The sequence below is a fragment of the Hemitrygon akajei genome, unplaced genomic scaffold (assembly GCF_048418815.1).
Source record: "Hemitrygon akajei unplaced genomic scaffold, sHemAka1.3 Scf000134, whole genome shotgun sequence".
Lineage (NCBI taxonomy): Eukaryota > Metazoa > Chordata > Chondrichthyes > Myliobatiformes > Dasyatidae > Hemitrygon > Hemitrygon akajei.
Window position 1 is genome coordinate 245,343 of NW_027332020.1, and position 13,789 is coordinate 259,131.

The 13,789-nt window shown below is 46.9% G+C and overlaps 2 protein-coding genes across 2 annotated transcripts in view; both read left to right on the forward strand.

Moving 5' to 3' along the window:
- The window catches only part of LOC140723766 (NACHT, LRR and PYD domains-containing protein 12-like), a 41,839-nt gene extending 33,352 nt beyond the window's left edge, over nucleotides 1-8,487 (forward strand). The window contains exons 5-7 of the mRNA XM_073038301.1: nucleotides 1,335-1,506; nucleotides 1,605-1,670; nucleotides 7,688-8,487. Coding sequence (XP_072894402.1) covers nucleotides 1,335-1,506; nucleotides 1,605-1,670; nucleotides 7,688-8,487 — 1,038 coding nt within the window. The remainder of the gene's footprint in view (nucleotides 1-1,334; nucleotides 1,507-1,604; nucleotides 1,671-7,687) is intronic.
- Nucleotides 8,488-8,517: 30 nt separating this feature from the next.
- On the forward strand, nucleotides 8,518-10,919 carry LOC140723768 (NACHT, LRR and PYD domains-containing protein 3-like). The gene is made up of 3 exons (XM_073038302.1): nucleotides 8,518-9,437; nucleotides 10,504-10,590; nucleotides 10,745-10,919. The coding sequence occupies exons 1-3, from the start codon at nucleotides 8,569-8,571 to the stop codon at nucleotides 10,917-10,919; spliced, it is 1,131 nt and encodes a 376-aa protein (XP_072894403.1). The 5' UTR covers nucleotides 8,518-8,568.
- Nucleotides 10,920-13,789: the final 2,870 nt, after the last annotated feature.

The following is a 13,789-nucleotide window of genomic DNA, read 5'->3' on the forward strand; positions in this document are numbered from 1 at the left end:
TTGAGCATTTGGATCACTGTGCTCTTCCTTTAGATTCCTGGCTTTGAATGCAGGACTGACAACCTCTAACCACACAACTGCTCCACTATCCACTCTGGTTCTTCATCCCCCTGCAACTTTAGTTTAACACCTATGCAACGTTAACACGCCTTCCCGCAAGGGTATCAGTACCCCTCCAGTTGGGGTGCAAAATGATCAAGTCTGTCCAGGTCCCAACTACCTTGGAAGAGAGCCCAATCATTCAAACATCTGAAGCGTCCATCGTGCACCATCTCAAAAGTCATACGTTAGACTGTATTATCATCTTATTTCATGCCTCACTAGCAGGTGGTGAGGGTGGCAATCCTGAGAACACCATCCTGGATATCGTGCGCTTTAACCTACGTCCATGAACTCCCTTTCCAGGACTTCTTCACATTTCCTACCCTGCTATTGGTGCTGATGTGAACCCTGACCTCTGACTGCTCACCCTGCCCTTGAATCTGTTTCAGATTCCAAGCGAGATATCCCTGACCTTGGCAAAACACCGCCAGAAATCTTGTTTTCATCAACAGAATCTCTAATCTGTTCTCCTGACCATTGTATTCCCCGTCTGTGCAACTCACTGCTTTCACCCTTTCTGAACCACAAAAACCAACTCAGTGGCAGGGGCATAATCTCTGTGGCTTTGCTCTGCTAGTATTACTGAAACAGTAAGTTATTAGTTACCTGTTATAGAGGGATGTCCTGCAGTGTCTGCATTTCCGATTTCCAAATCCTGACAGTCCACCCAGTTACCTACGTACTGTGTAGCCTGTCAGCCAAACTCTCAGTTTCCTCGAATACCCTGGGTTCATCTGGATGCAGCTCCATTTCCTTCGCTCAGGCTGCAGCTGGATTCATTTCTTGCAGGTGTAGTTTTCAGGGATACCGGTGGTCTCTTTGCCTTGACACACCCTGTAGGAATAGTTCTCCGCTTTCCTGCCTGGCATTCCAACTGTTCTAACTGTGAAAAAGAAAGAAAAGGAATTGCCCAAACTCTAATGAAAAGCTCCAATTCCGCTCACTGAACGCTCTCTGATTTAAAATCTCAACTTCCCACTCTATCTCTGGCTCACTCACGTGATGTCTGCTCCACTGAACCCTTGGCAAGCAGATAATTGCTCCGCAAACAGAGGCGTTCACAAATTCGTGACTGAACCCGCTCACTTCTTTCAAAATCTCTTTCCTAATACGAACACTTCAATGCCTATTAGTGATATGTGGCGTGCAGAATATGCTTGCTCAGTCCATGTTCGTGGTAGATTTGTACCCATCCCTCCGCTCCTCAATATATTCCCCATTTTTCATTACAGAGCGTGACTGAGCTTGCGAAGAAGGGAAACAGAGCGGGCGCTTCCAAACTCCTCCTGGATCTGGTGATGGAGAAGGGCTCCGGGGCCCGGAGGGTGATGTGGGAATCCTTTGTAAAACTACACCACCATTTACCGAAGCTGAGCAGAATACTGAATGAAATACGGGAACGAGGTACGGTGAACAATACACTGTGTGTTACAGATGTAAATGCTGATGAATTTACAGTATTACACAGAACAGACTTCATGCAGATTACTCTGTTTGAACAGGTGACGGCCAGTTCACCTACATGGACACTGAGCGGGGTTTATCTGAACTGCCCAAGCATCTGAAAGGTAAGCGATGGAATGGAAATCTCAAAGTCATTATTTCATTCTGAGTCTCTGAGTTCTTGTCTTTGGAGATTGTTAGAGTTTGGCTGAAGCTGGAGGACAGGAAACCAATTGCATGTGTGACAACACGTCGCATGTTCCGGGCCTCGGGCTGCGACCCAGAGATCTCTGTGACATTTATAAGCAGACTTTTCCGTCAGTCAGAGGAAGCCTCGGCGTTCCCTCTTTCCCTAGCGCCGAATATCCCGAGATCTGACCAAGCTGAAGCCAAACCATTCCAATTGGAACATCCACCACTGGTACGGGAAATACCACACCTCGGATCTGAAGATGAGATGAGATTTGCTGTTATTCCTCCATAATACCACAAGGCATGGGAGCAGAACTAGGTCATCCAGCTCACCGAGTCTGGTCCGCCATTACATCATGGCTGATCCCGGGTCCGACTCAAACACATACATCTGATTCTCACCATATCATTTGATGTTCTGACCTGTCAGGACACGATCGGCTTCCGACCTAAATATACCCACGAAATTGGCCTCCAGCGCAGTCTGTGCCTGAGTATTCTATAAAATCACTACTCGCTGGCAAAAAGATTTCATCTTTGTAGGGGCATCAGCTCCGGAGTTCGAAGCAAAGGCTCCCGAGTTCCAATCCAGCCGTTTGCCTTACACGCTTTCCATCCGTACTGTGTAGAGCGTCGAGCTAGCAACCTGGTCTCGTAAAAATAAGAAAGCCTGCTAAAAACAACGCCGTCACGACGGCGTCCCAATTACTCCATTCGGAGTTAAGCGCCTTCTCCTTCTTCTTCTTCTCCTTCTTCTTCTTCTCCTTCTCCTTCTTCTTCTTCTGTTCTAAAGGATCACCCTTCAATTTTGAGGCTGGAGCCTCTAGCTATGGAAATATCCACCATAGAAATCACCACATCCACAATATTTTGGTCTTTCAACATTCTGTAGGTTTCATGTAGATCACCCTGCATTATTTTAAATTCCAGTGAGTACAGACCCAAAGTTGCCAAACCTCTCCACATATGTTAACCACTTCATTTCCAGAATCATCCACATGAATCTCCTCCGGACTTTCTCCAATGACACACATAATTGCAAAGATATGGAGCCCATAACTGTTGACAGTACACCAAGTGCGGCCTGCTTAGTGTCCATAAAACCTCAGCGTTATGGCATTGCGTTTATATTCTGTTCCCCCTTCAAATAAATGGCAACATTGCATTTGCCTTCTTTACCACAGATTCAACCTGAAAATTAACCTTCTGGGAGCCTTGCACTAGGACTCCTAAGTTTCTCTGCACCTGTGATATTTGAACCTTCTCCCCATTTCTACTTTTACCAAAATGCATTTCAGCCATTTCCCAACGCGGTATTGTATATGCACTTTTTTTTATTGACGTTTCTTACAATTTACCTAAGTCCTACTCCATTCACGTTGGTGCGTGGCCTAGTGGACAAGGCATCAGACTAGTAACCTGAAGGTCATTGGTTCGAGCCTCAGCTGAGGCAGCGTGTTTGTGTCCTTGAGCAAGACACTTAACAACACATTGCTCTGCGACGACACCGGTGCCAAGCTGCACGGGTCCTAGTGCCCTTCTCTTGGACAACTTCGGTGGCGTGGATAGAAGAAGGCCTGTAGCTTGGGCAACTGCCGGTCTCCCATACAACCCTGCCCAGGCCTGCGCCCTGGAAACCCCAGGCGCAGATCCATGGTCTCTCGAGGAGACCGACGGATGCCACACACACTCCATTCACATTGCTTCTTCAAGTACTTACTAACTACCCCTCCAGCGTTCTTCATATCTTCCACAAACCTTGCCACAAAGCCATCAATTTAATTATCTAAATCATTGACAATCAATGTAAAAAGCAGCTCTTCCCCTGAGGAACTCCAGTTGTCACCAGCAACGAACTAGAAAAGGCCCTTTTTATTCCCACTCACTCCGTCCCACCTGTCAGCCATTCTGCTATCCATGACGTTATCTTTCTTGTAATGCCATAGGATTTTATTTTGTTAAGCAGTCTTCTGTGTGGTTCCTTATCAAATGTTTTCCGAAAATCCAAGTAAATGAAGTCCACTGCCTCTGCTTTGTCTTCGATAAACTCCAACAGATTTGTCACACAAGATTTTCCTTTACAAAATCAATGCTGACTTTGGCTTATTTTGATCATTAGTTCTCATCAATAATAGAGTCGAACATTTTCCCAACCGCTATGGTTAGGCGAACTGGCCTATAATTTCCACACGTTTCCCTTCCTCCCGTCTTAAGGAGATGAGTGACACTTGCAATCCTCCAGTTCCTCGAGGCCATATCAGAATCAAGTTAGTACTGAAAGATCATGAGCAATGCATCCGTTATTTCTTCAGCAAACTCTCTCGGGACTCTGGAATATAGTCCATCTGGCCCAGTTGACTTATTCACCTTCAAATTTTTAGGTTTCCACAGATGACTTTTTCCTTTGTAATAGTGATGACAGTCACTGCTTCTTCCTGTCACTCACGGTACTCTGGTACACTGATAGTGTCTTCCACAGCGAAGACATATACAAAGTACGCAGTAGCCGCATAGGACACTGATCAGACCCTACTGGGAGTACTTTGCTCAGTTCTGGTCACTCCACCACCGGAAGGATGTGGAAACTCTAGAAAGGGTGCAGTGGAGATTAACAAGGAGGTTGGCTGGATTGGGGAACATGCCTTATCAAAACATATTGAGTGAACTCAGCTTTTTTCTCCTTGGAGCGGCGTACGATGAGAAGTGATCTGATAGAGGTGTATAAGATGATGAGAGGCATTGATTGTCTGGATAGTCAGAGGCTTTTTCCCAGGGCTGAAACGGCTGATACGAGGGAGCGCAGATTTAAGGTGCTTGGAATTGGAGAGGAGAAGTCAAGTGTAAGTTTTTATGCAGAGATTGGTGAGTGCGTGGAATGGGCTGCCAGCGATGGTGATGGAGGCGGATTCGATAGGGTCTTTTAAGAGACTCCTGGATAGGTACATGAGCTTAGAAAAATAGAAGGCTATGGATAACGTTAGGTAACTTCTAATGTAAGTACGTGTTCGACAGAGCATTGTGGACCGAAGGGCCTGTATTATGTTATAGGTTTTCTATTTCTCTAAAGTTCATCTGCTAATTATTTGTCCCGCATTTCGACTTCACCAATATTATTTCCCATGGCCCAATATCAACTCTCAACTCTATTTTACTCTTTATATAACTGAACAAAAACAAATGCTATCCTGCTTTACATATTGGCTAGTCTAGCGTCATATTTCATCTTTACCTTTCTTATAGCTTTTTAGTTGCCTTTTGTTAGTTTTTAAATGTTTTCCCATTATCCAGCTTCCCACTGACTTTTGATTCCGTTTAGGCACACAGACACACACACACACACACACACACACACACACACACACACACACACACACACACACACACACACACACACACACACACACACACACACACACACACACACACACACACACACACACACACACACACACACACACACACACACAACAAACAAAAGGCAATCAATAGAGATCACCAGCATTTCATTCGAAGTGGCACTGATGATATTGCCTAGCTGGTTAATGAAATATCTGCAAGCTAACAAACCAGCTCGCCGAGCCACACAAAATCAAGATCTGAGTTATTACACAACACTCAATCTAAGCTCGTTTTTCCCCAAGTAAGCTCGAGCACAATCACAATACAGACCCTTTCCTGTGACCCGACAACTGAAGTAGGCTTAATTTTTCTATTCCCTTTCTACATTGAAGTCCCCCAGTAAAAAAAAAGTATCATTACCCCTATTACTCGTACATGCCTTTTCCAGGTCCTTTACAATCTCAATTCCACATCTTAGCGCCTATTTTGAGGACTATATATGATTCCCATAATGTTTCTTGTTACCCTTGTAATTTATTATCTGCACCCACAATGATTCAACATTCTCTGACCCTATGTCCCCTCGTTCTGAAGATGTAATTCCATCTCGAAAATACAACCACACCACCGCCTAAGTCTTTCTGCCTGTCCTTTCGATACAAAATATACCCTTTGATGTAAGTCTCCCAATCAAGCCCTTATTTCTGCCAATACTCAGTTACGCCCACAACGTCATACCGACGAAAATCGCATGTTGCCTCTGTGGTACAATTTAATACTCGGCTGAGTCGGCATTTAAACCGAGCGGCACATCCTCAGCTCTATCATACTGGTTTCCATCACCATGCCTTATTAGTTTAAAACACTTGCAACAGCTCTAATAAATCTGCCAGCAAGAATATTGTGCACCCCTCGTATTCAAACGCAACCCATCACTTTTGTACAGTTCCCACCTGCCCCAGAAGTGCTCACAACTATTCGGAAATCTGACTCCCGTCCCCCTAATATAATTTTTTGGCCACACGTTTATCTGATACCTCAATCTATGCTCTGTACCCTTGCTAGGTCGGTGGTACCAATACTTACCACGACTCCCGGTGGCTCGCCCTCCGTTTTCAGGATATTGTGAATGTGTCCAGAAAAATCGGGCCCAGGAACCTGGGAGGCAAAGTACCATCTGTGACTTCTTTTTGTGTCCACAGAATAGCACATGACTATAGAGTCCCCTATTACTGCCCACATCCTCTTCAGTTTCCTGCTCTTCCACGTAACATCAGGAATTGCCTCAGTTCACGCACCAGATTCTCGGAACAGAGGGGACTGCAGAGATGGGGTGGGAGCAAATTGCCTGAGTTCATGTACTAGCTCCTTGGAGCAGAGGATACTGTTCAGGTGTGTGGTAGCGTGTTACACAGTGCCAAGCTCAGACTGGAATTCGAAACAGAAATTATGTTATTTTTCTTTGGCTCAGCACCGAGAGTTTAAACCTAACGGAGTATCAAGGTCTATTGTGAGAAAAGCAAAACAGAGAAGTATGTTCCACCCACCCCCCGCCCACTGTAACCCTCTGCAGTGTTGCACATTTCAGCAGAAGCTGAGCAGTGAAACCAGCCGCTCCACACAACACTCTCCTCTCCAGAATCACGTGTGCACTTGGTGCTTGCTGGAACACCGGGGAATCTGCAAACTACCAACAGAGCGGAGAGCGGAGACTTTAATAGCGAATCTGAATCAGATCAGAATTGTTTCTGCAAGATCGTTCACTTTCTGACACTCTTATCTCTGATTTCCCGATTTCACCCAAAAAATGTCGTTAACAAGTGTATTTTTTGTAACCCCCCCGGCTCACTTCAGGCTCGCTCAGCTCGCTTCCGTCTAGGGGGAGCAGCCTTCGGCCCCGCCAAACTGGGTAATCAGCTTGAGTGGATGTTGTGTGATGTCCCCAACCCCGCCAAATAACAGACAGTACAACATATGCGATTAAATGATTACACTTTATATATATTACTAGAACTAAGTGATTAATAAGGATACAGTATATATGAAGGGAAAAAAAATAAAAAAGGCGCCAAACTTATCGAAGTCCAAACCACTTCGTGCACAACCGTTGGAGCTCAATTAACGAAGTCTTCCGGCCACCAGTCGATTCCCTCAGACCTCCTCGACTCGCAGCTCAGCACCACCCGAAGTGATCAACCAAACCCATTTGTCCTTGTCTCCTCTCAACGCCGAAACTCCTGGTCTCGGAACCCCGCTTGGGGTCCTTTCCTCACCCAGCTTACAGCATCGCGCCATCTATCTCTGACCCCCTCGCACTGACACCCCAAAAGCCCGCCAACAATAGCTTACAGACCCAGAAGAGAGAATAACATTAATCCCAATTGGTTAGAAAACGAATACAATTCTCGTCATGAGTAAATTTAACCCAAACTGCGAGAGAAAGCACTTATCATAACAAAGAAGCATTCCTAATTTTAACAAAACAAAGAAGCCATTTTGATTAACATACGCAGTTACAAAAGAACCCCCTTACGTTTTTAAATTTGCAAAATGTGTTCATTGTTCTGTTCATCAGATTAAGCATTGATAACTTATTTATGTCCGTTCGAAGATGTTCGACGGAAACACATGGAGACTCTGCGGACACGGACTGAAACATTGAGAGCGAACACAATCCTGATGAGGGAGAAGGTGAAGGTTTTCCAGCTGGTTGATCGATACGCTGAGCTCACGGTCATTTCCACTGTTCAGGACTGGGCACTGGTGGAACATGAGCTGCTGGCAAGAGGCAGAGACCACGAGGAGTGGACAGAGAAACATCTCCACGGAGAGCTGGACAAAATCCGGACGGATGAGTTTTTCCAGATGCACTTTGTTAAAAAACTGGGAAGATCTTTCTGTGGAAACAAATCCGGGAAGTTCGCAGCAGTGGCCGGGGTCGCGGGGATCGGGAAAACAACAATGATACAAAAGATTGTTTACGACTGGGCCAGGGGAAAAATATACCAGCAGTTCCAGTTTGTCTTCAGTTTCAAATTCCGAGATTTAAACAACTTTAACTGCGGAATAAACCTGAGGGAACTGATACTGCATCAGTATCCTTACTTTTTGAATTGCCTGAGAGAGGTCTGGAAACACCCAGAGGTGTTGCTTTTTATATTTGATGGTCTGGATGAATTCGAGGACAGACTCAATTTTGCTGATGGTCGGAGAGACACAGAATCACAGTATACAGATCCTGAATTCCGGTGCAAGGTGTCTGACATTGTGTACAGTTTAATCCAGGGTAAGCTGCTCCCAGGGTGTTCAGTGCTGGTGACCACACGCCCCACTGCGTTACATTTCTTGGAAAAGGCAGAGATTTGTACCTGGGATGAAATCCTGGGATTTGTTGGCGAGGAATGGAAGTAATTTTTCATCAGGTATTTTGAAGATGACACGGTGACGGCAGCTGTTTTCAAACACGTGGAGGAGAACGAGATCCTGTACACCATGAGCTACAACCCCTCCTACTGCCGGATCCTCGCTCTGGCACTGGGCCCCTTCTTCACACAAAGAGTCAAGGACCCGCAGCGAGTTCCCAAGACCATCACCCAAGTGTACTCCTACTATATTTACAACATCCTGAAAAACCACGGCCGTGAGATTGAGAACCCCCGTGATGTGTTCCTCAGGGTTGGTCAGATGGCCTTCAGAGGAGTGTCCGAGAAGAAGATTGTGTTTACAGATGGAGATCTGATCAACTACAATCTGCAGCCTTCCCAGTTCCTGTCCGGATTCCTAGAGGAGCTTTTGGAGAGAGAGGATTCTGCCCTTTGTGTGGTGTACACATTCCCACACCTCACTATCCAAGAGTTTGTAGCTGCACTCGCAATATTTATGAATCCATATCCCGGGGATATCCTGAAATCCCTCACTGAAGCCTGCAATACGACAGATGGGCGATTTGAGTTATTTCTCCGTTTTCTTGCTGGTCTCTCCTCGCCAATAACAGCTCGGGGCCTGGAGGAGTTTCTGGGTCCATTTCCTCATGAAACAACCTGCCGGGTGATTGACTGGTTGAAGGAGGAGGTTAAACGCCAGAGTGGAAACACAAGGAGTGAAGCTGGTAAAAGGAGCCTCCTGAACACATTGCACTACCTGTTTGAGTCTCAGAATCGTGGGCTGGCTCAGGCCACAATGGGATCTGTGGAAACACTTTCATTCCGTGGAATGACACTGACCCCGATTGACTGCACGGTCCTGTCTCATGTCATCGGGCTCTGCGATACAATAAAACACCTCGACCTGGAGAGCTGCCACATTCAGTGTGATGGAATCCAGCGGCTGGCTCCCGGACTGCACAAGTGCCTGGAGTTGGGGTAATTTGATTTATCTCTCACTCTGAACTGTGAAACAGCTCTATAGTCTTATTTCAATGTAAAGGGATTTGGGTAAAACAGTAGTAAATCAGATTATGAAGAGTTATGAAAAATGCCCAGACATTGCCCAGGTCAGTAATTCCTCAAGAACAGGAAAGTTCTGGAGTTCTTTGTGAAGGGTTGTTATAGAGTTCATCAGATCCGTGAACAACGGCCAATGGCTTAATGGTAGTAAATCACAGGAATGGCCGTGTTTCTCGCTGCCCCTGACACGTCCATTGACAATGTTCCTTCTCACTGTTACTGACACCCATAGTGACACTGACTGCAGCGGGTGGGTCACAGATTTACACCCCCTTCCCGGTGAGGGACAAGAGACCGTCAGCAGACTGTCCGAGTGGGGAGAGAAATACCATTGAGTGATAGTCCTCCCCTGCCGTTCCCCGCGTGTGCCTATCACCATCAGTCCACCTTTGTGACTTTGCTCACTACCAGATATCCACACCACATGGCTTCATCTCATTTCCCATTGTGGTCCTCAGTTCGGACCCACCTCTCGTGTACGATCTATTTCTGGATCATCTCATCCCATTGGATTAACTTTTCTCATCGGTATACTGATATGGGATCTCTCATACCAATCCCCTCCCTACTTTTGGATCTCTGTTCCCCGTTCCCCTTTAGGGAGATAGGGAGTTTTCTCTCCCTATCCCTTTGCCTCAGGTGGGATCTCTTCCTCCATCTCCCATCGACATTTCCCCAGTCACAAACCATTCTCTCACTTTTCATCACGCCCCTCCTGACCATCTCACATCAGGAACGTTTGCCTCACCATTGGGGAATGAGACGGAATATGTGGAGTTTACAGGGTCACACCGACAGACTAAATTACTGACATTTGGTGAATGCCCTGGAGCTGGGTAATGAGGGACGTTGACAGTGATGGGAACTCCGATTGGCGATTTACTGAAGGGTTTAATGTTTCCTGCAATATCCGAGTGAGAGAAATTCCCTCAGACCTGCAGTTTGAATCACTTTGTTCATTAATTTTTCTGTTTGTGTTTAGACTCGGGGGGAATGAACTGGGAGATTCAGGAGTGAAACTGCTGTCTGCGGCTCTGAAGAACCCAGAGTGTAAAATACAGAGACTGTGGTAAGACCAGACTGTGGGAGATTGTGTTTACTCTCACTGGTTGACTGATACGGAACAATAATGTGATCAGTAATTGTGTTACTGATAAACACTGGGGATTTGTACCGTCTACCGTCTCCCTGTGACCTTCACCTTCACTCTCTCTCAATCCCAGGCTGCAGAGAGTCAGTCTCACAGATTCTGTTGCCGAGGATCTCGCCTCCGCACTCAGTACAAACACATCACTGAAGGGGCTGGACCTGAGTGAAAATGAACTGGGAGATTCAGGAGTGAAACTGGTATCTGCGGCTCTGAGGAACCCGGAGTGTAAAATACAGACACTATGGTAAGCACCCGACTGTGGGAGATTGTGTTTACAGTCACTGAGTGTTTGAAAGTGAACACTAATGTGATCAGTAATTTAGTTACTGATAAACTCTGGTGGGTTGTACCGTCCCCTGTCTCTCTGTGTCCTTCACCCTCACTCTCTCTCATCTCCAGGCTGTACCGTGTCGGTCTCACAGATTCTAGTGCTAAGGATCTCGTCTCCGCTCTCAGTACAAACCAATCACTGACGGTGCTGAGCCTGAATTCAAACTCGCTCACAGACCGATCTGTCTCTGCTCTCCGCCGCGTCATAAAGACCCTCCCGAGTCTGGAATGGATCAGGTGAGTGTTTGTGTGAATGTTCAATCTGGTAAAATATCAGCGGATCTGCGGATTTTCTGGTGATAGTTGTCTGTGAATGTTGTTGAAATATTACCACTGGTCCCCTGTTACTGACACTGTTCTGTAATCTGTTTAATTCATCTTTATTCTTCCATCTGTTTCAGCCTGTGGAGCAATAATTTCAGTCGGGCCGGGAGGAAGGAACTGAAATCCCTACAGGAACCCAGACGCGGACTGGCAGTGGCCGTGTGAACATCTGAATGTGTGGACATCCCCGCCCTCCCCTTTAACTCCCTCCCCCCCCCCCCCCATTCAACAGCAGCCCTTACCTTTAATGGCCGCTCGCCGGTTTTAAATCACAACTGTTCTAACGGAACTGGCTCCGGTCTCGCGCTCTGTGACATCGGAAGCGATCTCGCAGTGACGTATTTCCGCCTGTTGTCTGGCGGCGCTGCTTCCTTCCGCGGGATGTCCGGCTTCGAGACTGCCCCTGGTGAGACCGTGGGTAATTACACAGACAAGAAGAGGCCGGGACCGGGGCTCAGTCTGGGACTGCCGTGTCCCTGGATGGGATTATCCGGAGAGAATGCTTTTCTTCACTTTGCTGAGGACGGTGCATTGGGCAGTCTGGCCGATATAATGATGTTAATTTGACAGATCCCTCGGCAGTGACCGTGGATCTGCAGCGATCCAAGACATGTCCCTGAAGTGTGATTTTATTATCAACGGTTCCCCGGTGCAGAGTGGCGGTGATAAAGCGGGATTGATTATTCAACCTGTTACTCACTGTGGCCGGTCAGTTAATTGTGTGTGACTGTGCGAATCGGGAGCAGCTTATTTATTCCCGCAAGTTAGAAGCTCACATGTTCTTTAATTTATATTTGTCATGATGAAATCAATAAATCGCAGTAAGTTCCTGTCTTGGTCTCAGAATTGAGTCTCATTAGAGGAGAAACACACTCCCAGCGTCGGACACAGAGGGAAGCTCCCTCCACACCGTCCCTTCACACATGCCCAGGTTCAAACACACAGTGAAGCTCCCTCTGCACGATCCTATCACTCACTCACAGGAGCAGACAGAGACCGAAGCTCATGCCGCACTCTTGCCGGTCAGACACAGAGTGAAGCTTCTACCATATCTTCCCATCACACACAACCCGGATCACTAACAGATTGAAGCTCCCTCCACACCATCCTATCACACACCCACAGGGACAAACATAGGGAATTCTCTCCACACCATTCCATGATGCCATCCCAAGTACAGTCATTGAGAAAATCTCACGCCCGGTGTCACAATACAAAATTCTTCTGTCAGAGACAAAGTGAGGCTCCCTCCACCGTCACATCACACACTCACAGGGGCAGACGTTGACAGAATCTCTCTCCGCACCACCCAATGTCACACTTGCCGTTTCAGGAACAGGGTGAAACTTCCTCCACACCGCCCCATCAAACTCAACATGGGGTAGAAACAGTGAAGCTCCCTTTAAATCGTCCTCAAATCCCACACTGCCAAGATCAGACAGAGAGCGAAGCTCGCTAAACACCGTGTCATATCAGACACCCCGGTTCAGATACAATGCGGAGCTCCCTCCTCATCATCCCATCACTCTCTCACAGGGGCAGACGTAGAGTGAAGCTCCTTCGGCAGAGTCTCATCACATACTCCGCGGATCTGACAGAGATTGTAGCTCCCTCCACTAAATCCCATTACACACTCATCAGATCAGAATTGGAGTGAAGCTCTCTCCACATCAGCCCATCACACACTCCAAGATCAGACACAGAGTGAAGCTCGCAAAACACCGCCTCACCTCAGACACCCCGGTTCAGACACAACGTGAAACTCGTTCCGCATCATCCCATCACTCACTCACAGAAGCAGTAGCAGAGTGAAACTCTTTCGATAGTGTCCCATCACACATTTCCCGGATCTGACATAGACTATAGCTCCCTCCACAAAATCCCATTACACACTCCCCAGATCAGAAATAGAGTGAAGCTGCCTCTGCATCAGTCCATCACATACTCCCAGATCAGACACAATGTGAAGCTCCCTCCGCATCATTCCATCACAACCTACCGGATCTGACACAGAGTGAATCTCCCTCCACATCATCCCATCACACACTCCACTGATGAGACAGAGTGCGAGAGAGGAGTCAGTCTGGTTAGAGTCTCGGTCCTGTTCGCTGCAGTAGTGACGTTGGTCGCAGAACAATTTCTCCCAACTATCCAACGCTCGGACTGCAACCACAGAGGCGGGGAGTTGCGCCTTCAGATTCAAGATCAATTGCGCCTTCGAAACATGCTGAGCGCAATCTTTTGGTATGGCGAATGTAAGGCAATGAGTCGCTATCAGTAATACTTATCTCAATGAAATATCATGGTGACTGTCGAATGTTATCCACTGGAAAGTTGTGTCGTCCATGTTTAACTCTTTCCTTTGGAGAAAGACGCCTGTCCTCCACTCCACTCCGCATTCCAGATACAGGGCTAAAGTTTGTATATTGTCATTCTTCCATAGCCAGTGCGAAGGCCAGCGTGA

What these genes read in the sequence shown, in the direction of transcription:
- LOC140723768 (XM_073038302.1), top strand. Translation starts at nt 8,569, where the DNA reads ATGAGCTACAACCCCTCCTACTGCCGGATCCTCGCTCTGGCACTGGGC. An exon ending in CACAAGTGCCTGGAGTTGGG is followed by an intron (nt 9,438 to 10,503) that starts GTAATTTGATTT and finishes GTTTGTGTTTAG; the next exon opens with ACTCGGGGGGAATGAACTGG. An exon ending in TGTAAAATACAGAGACTGTG is followed by an intron (nt 10,591 to 10,744) that starts GTAAGACCAGAC and finishes TCTCAATCCCAG; the next exon opens with GCTGCAGAGAGTCAGTCTCA.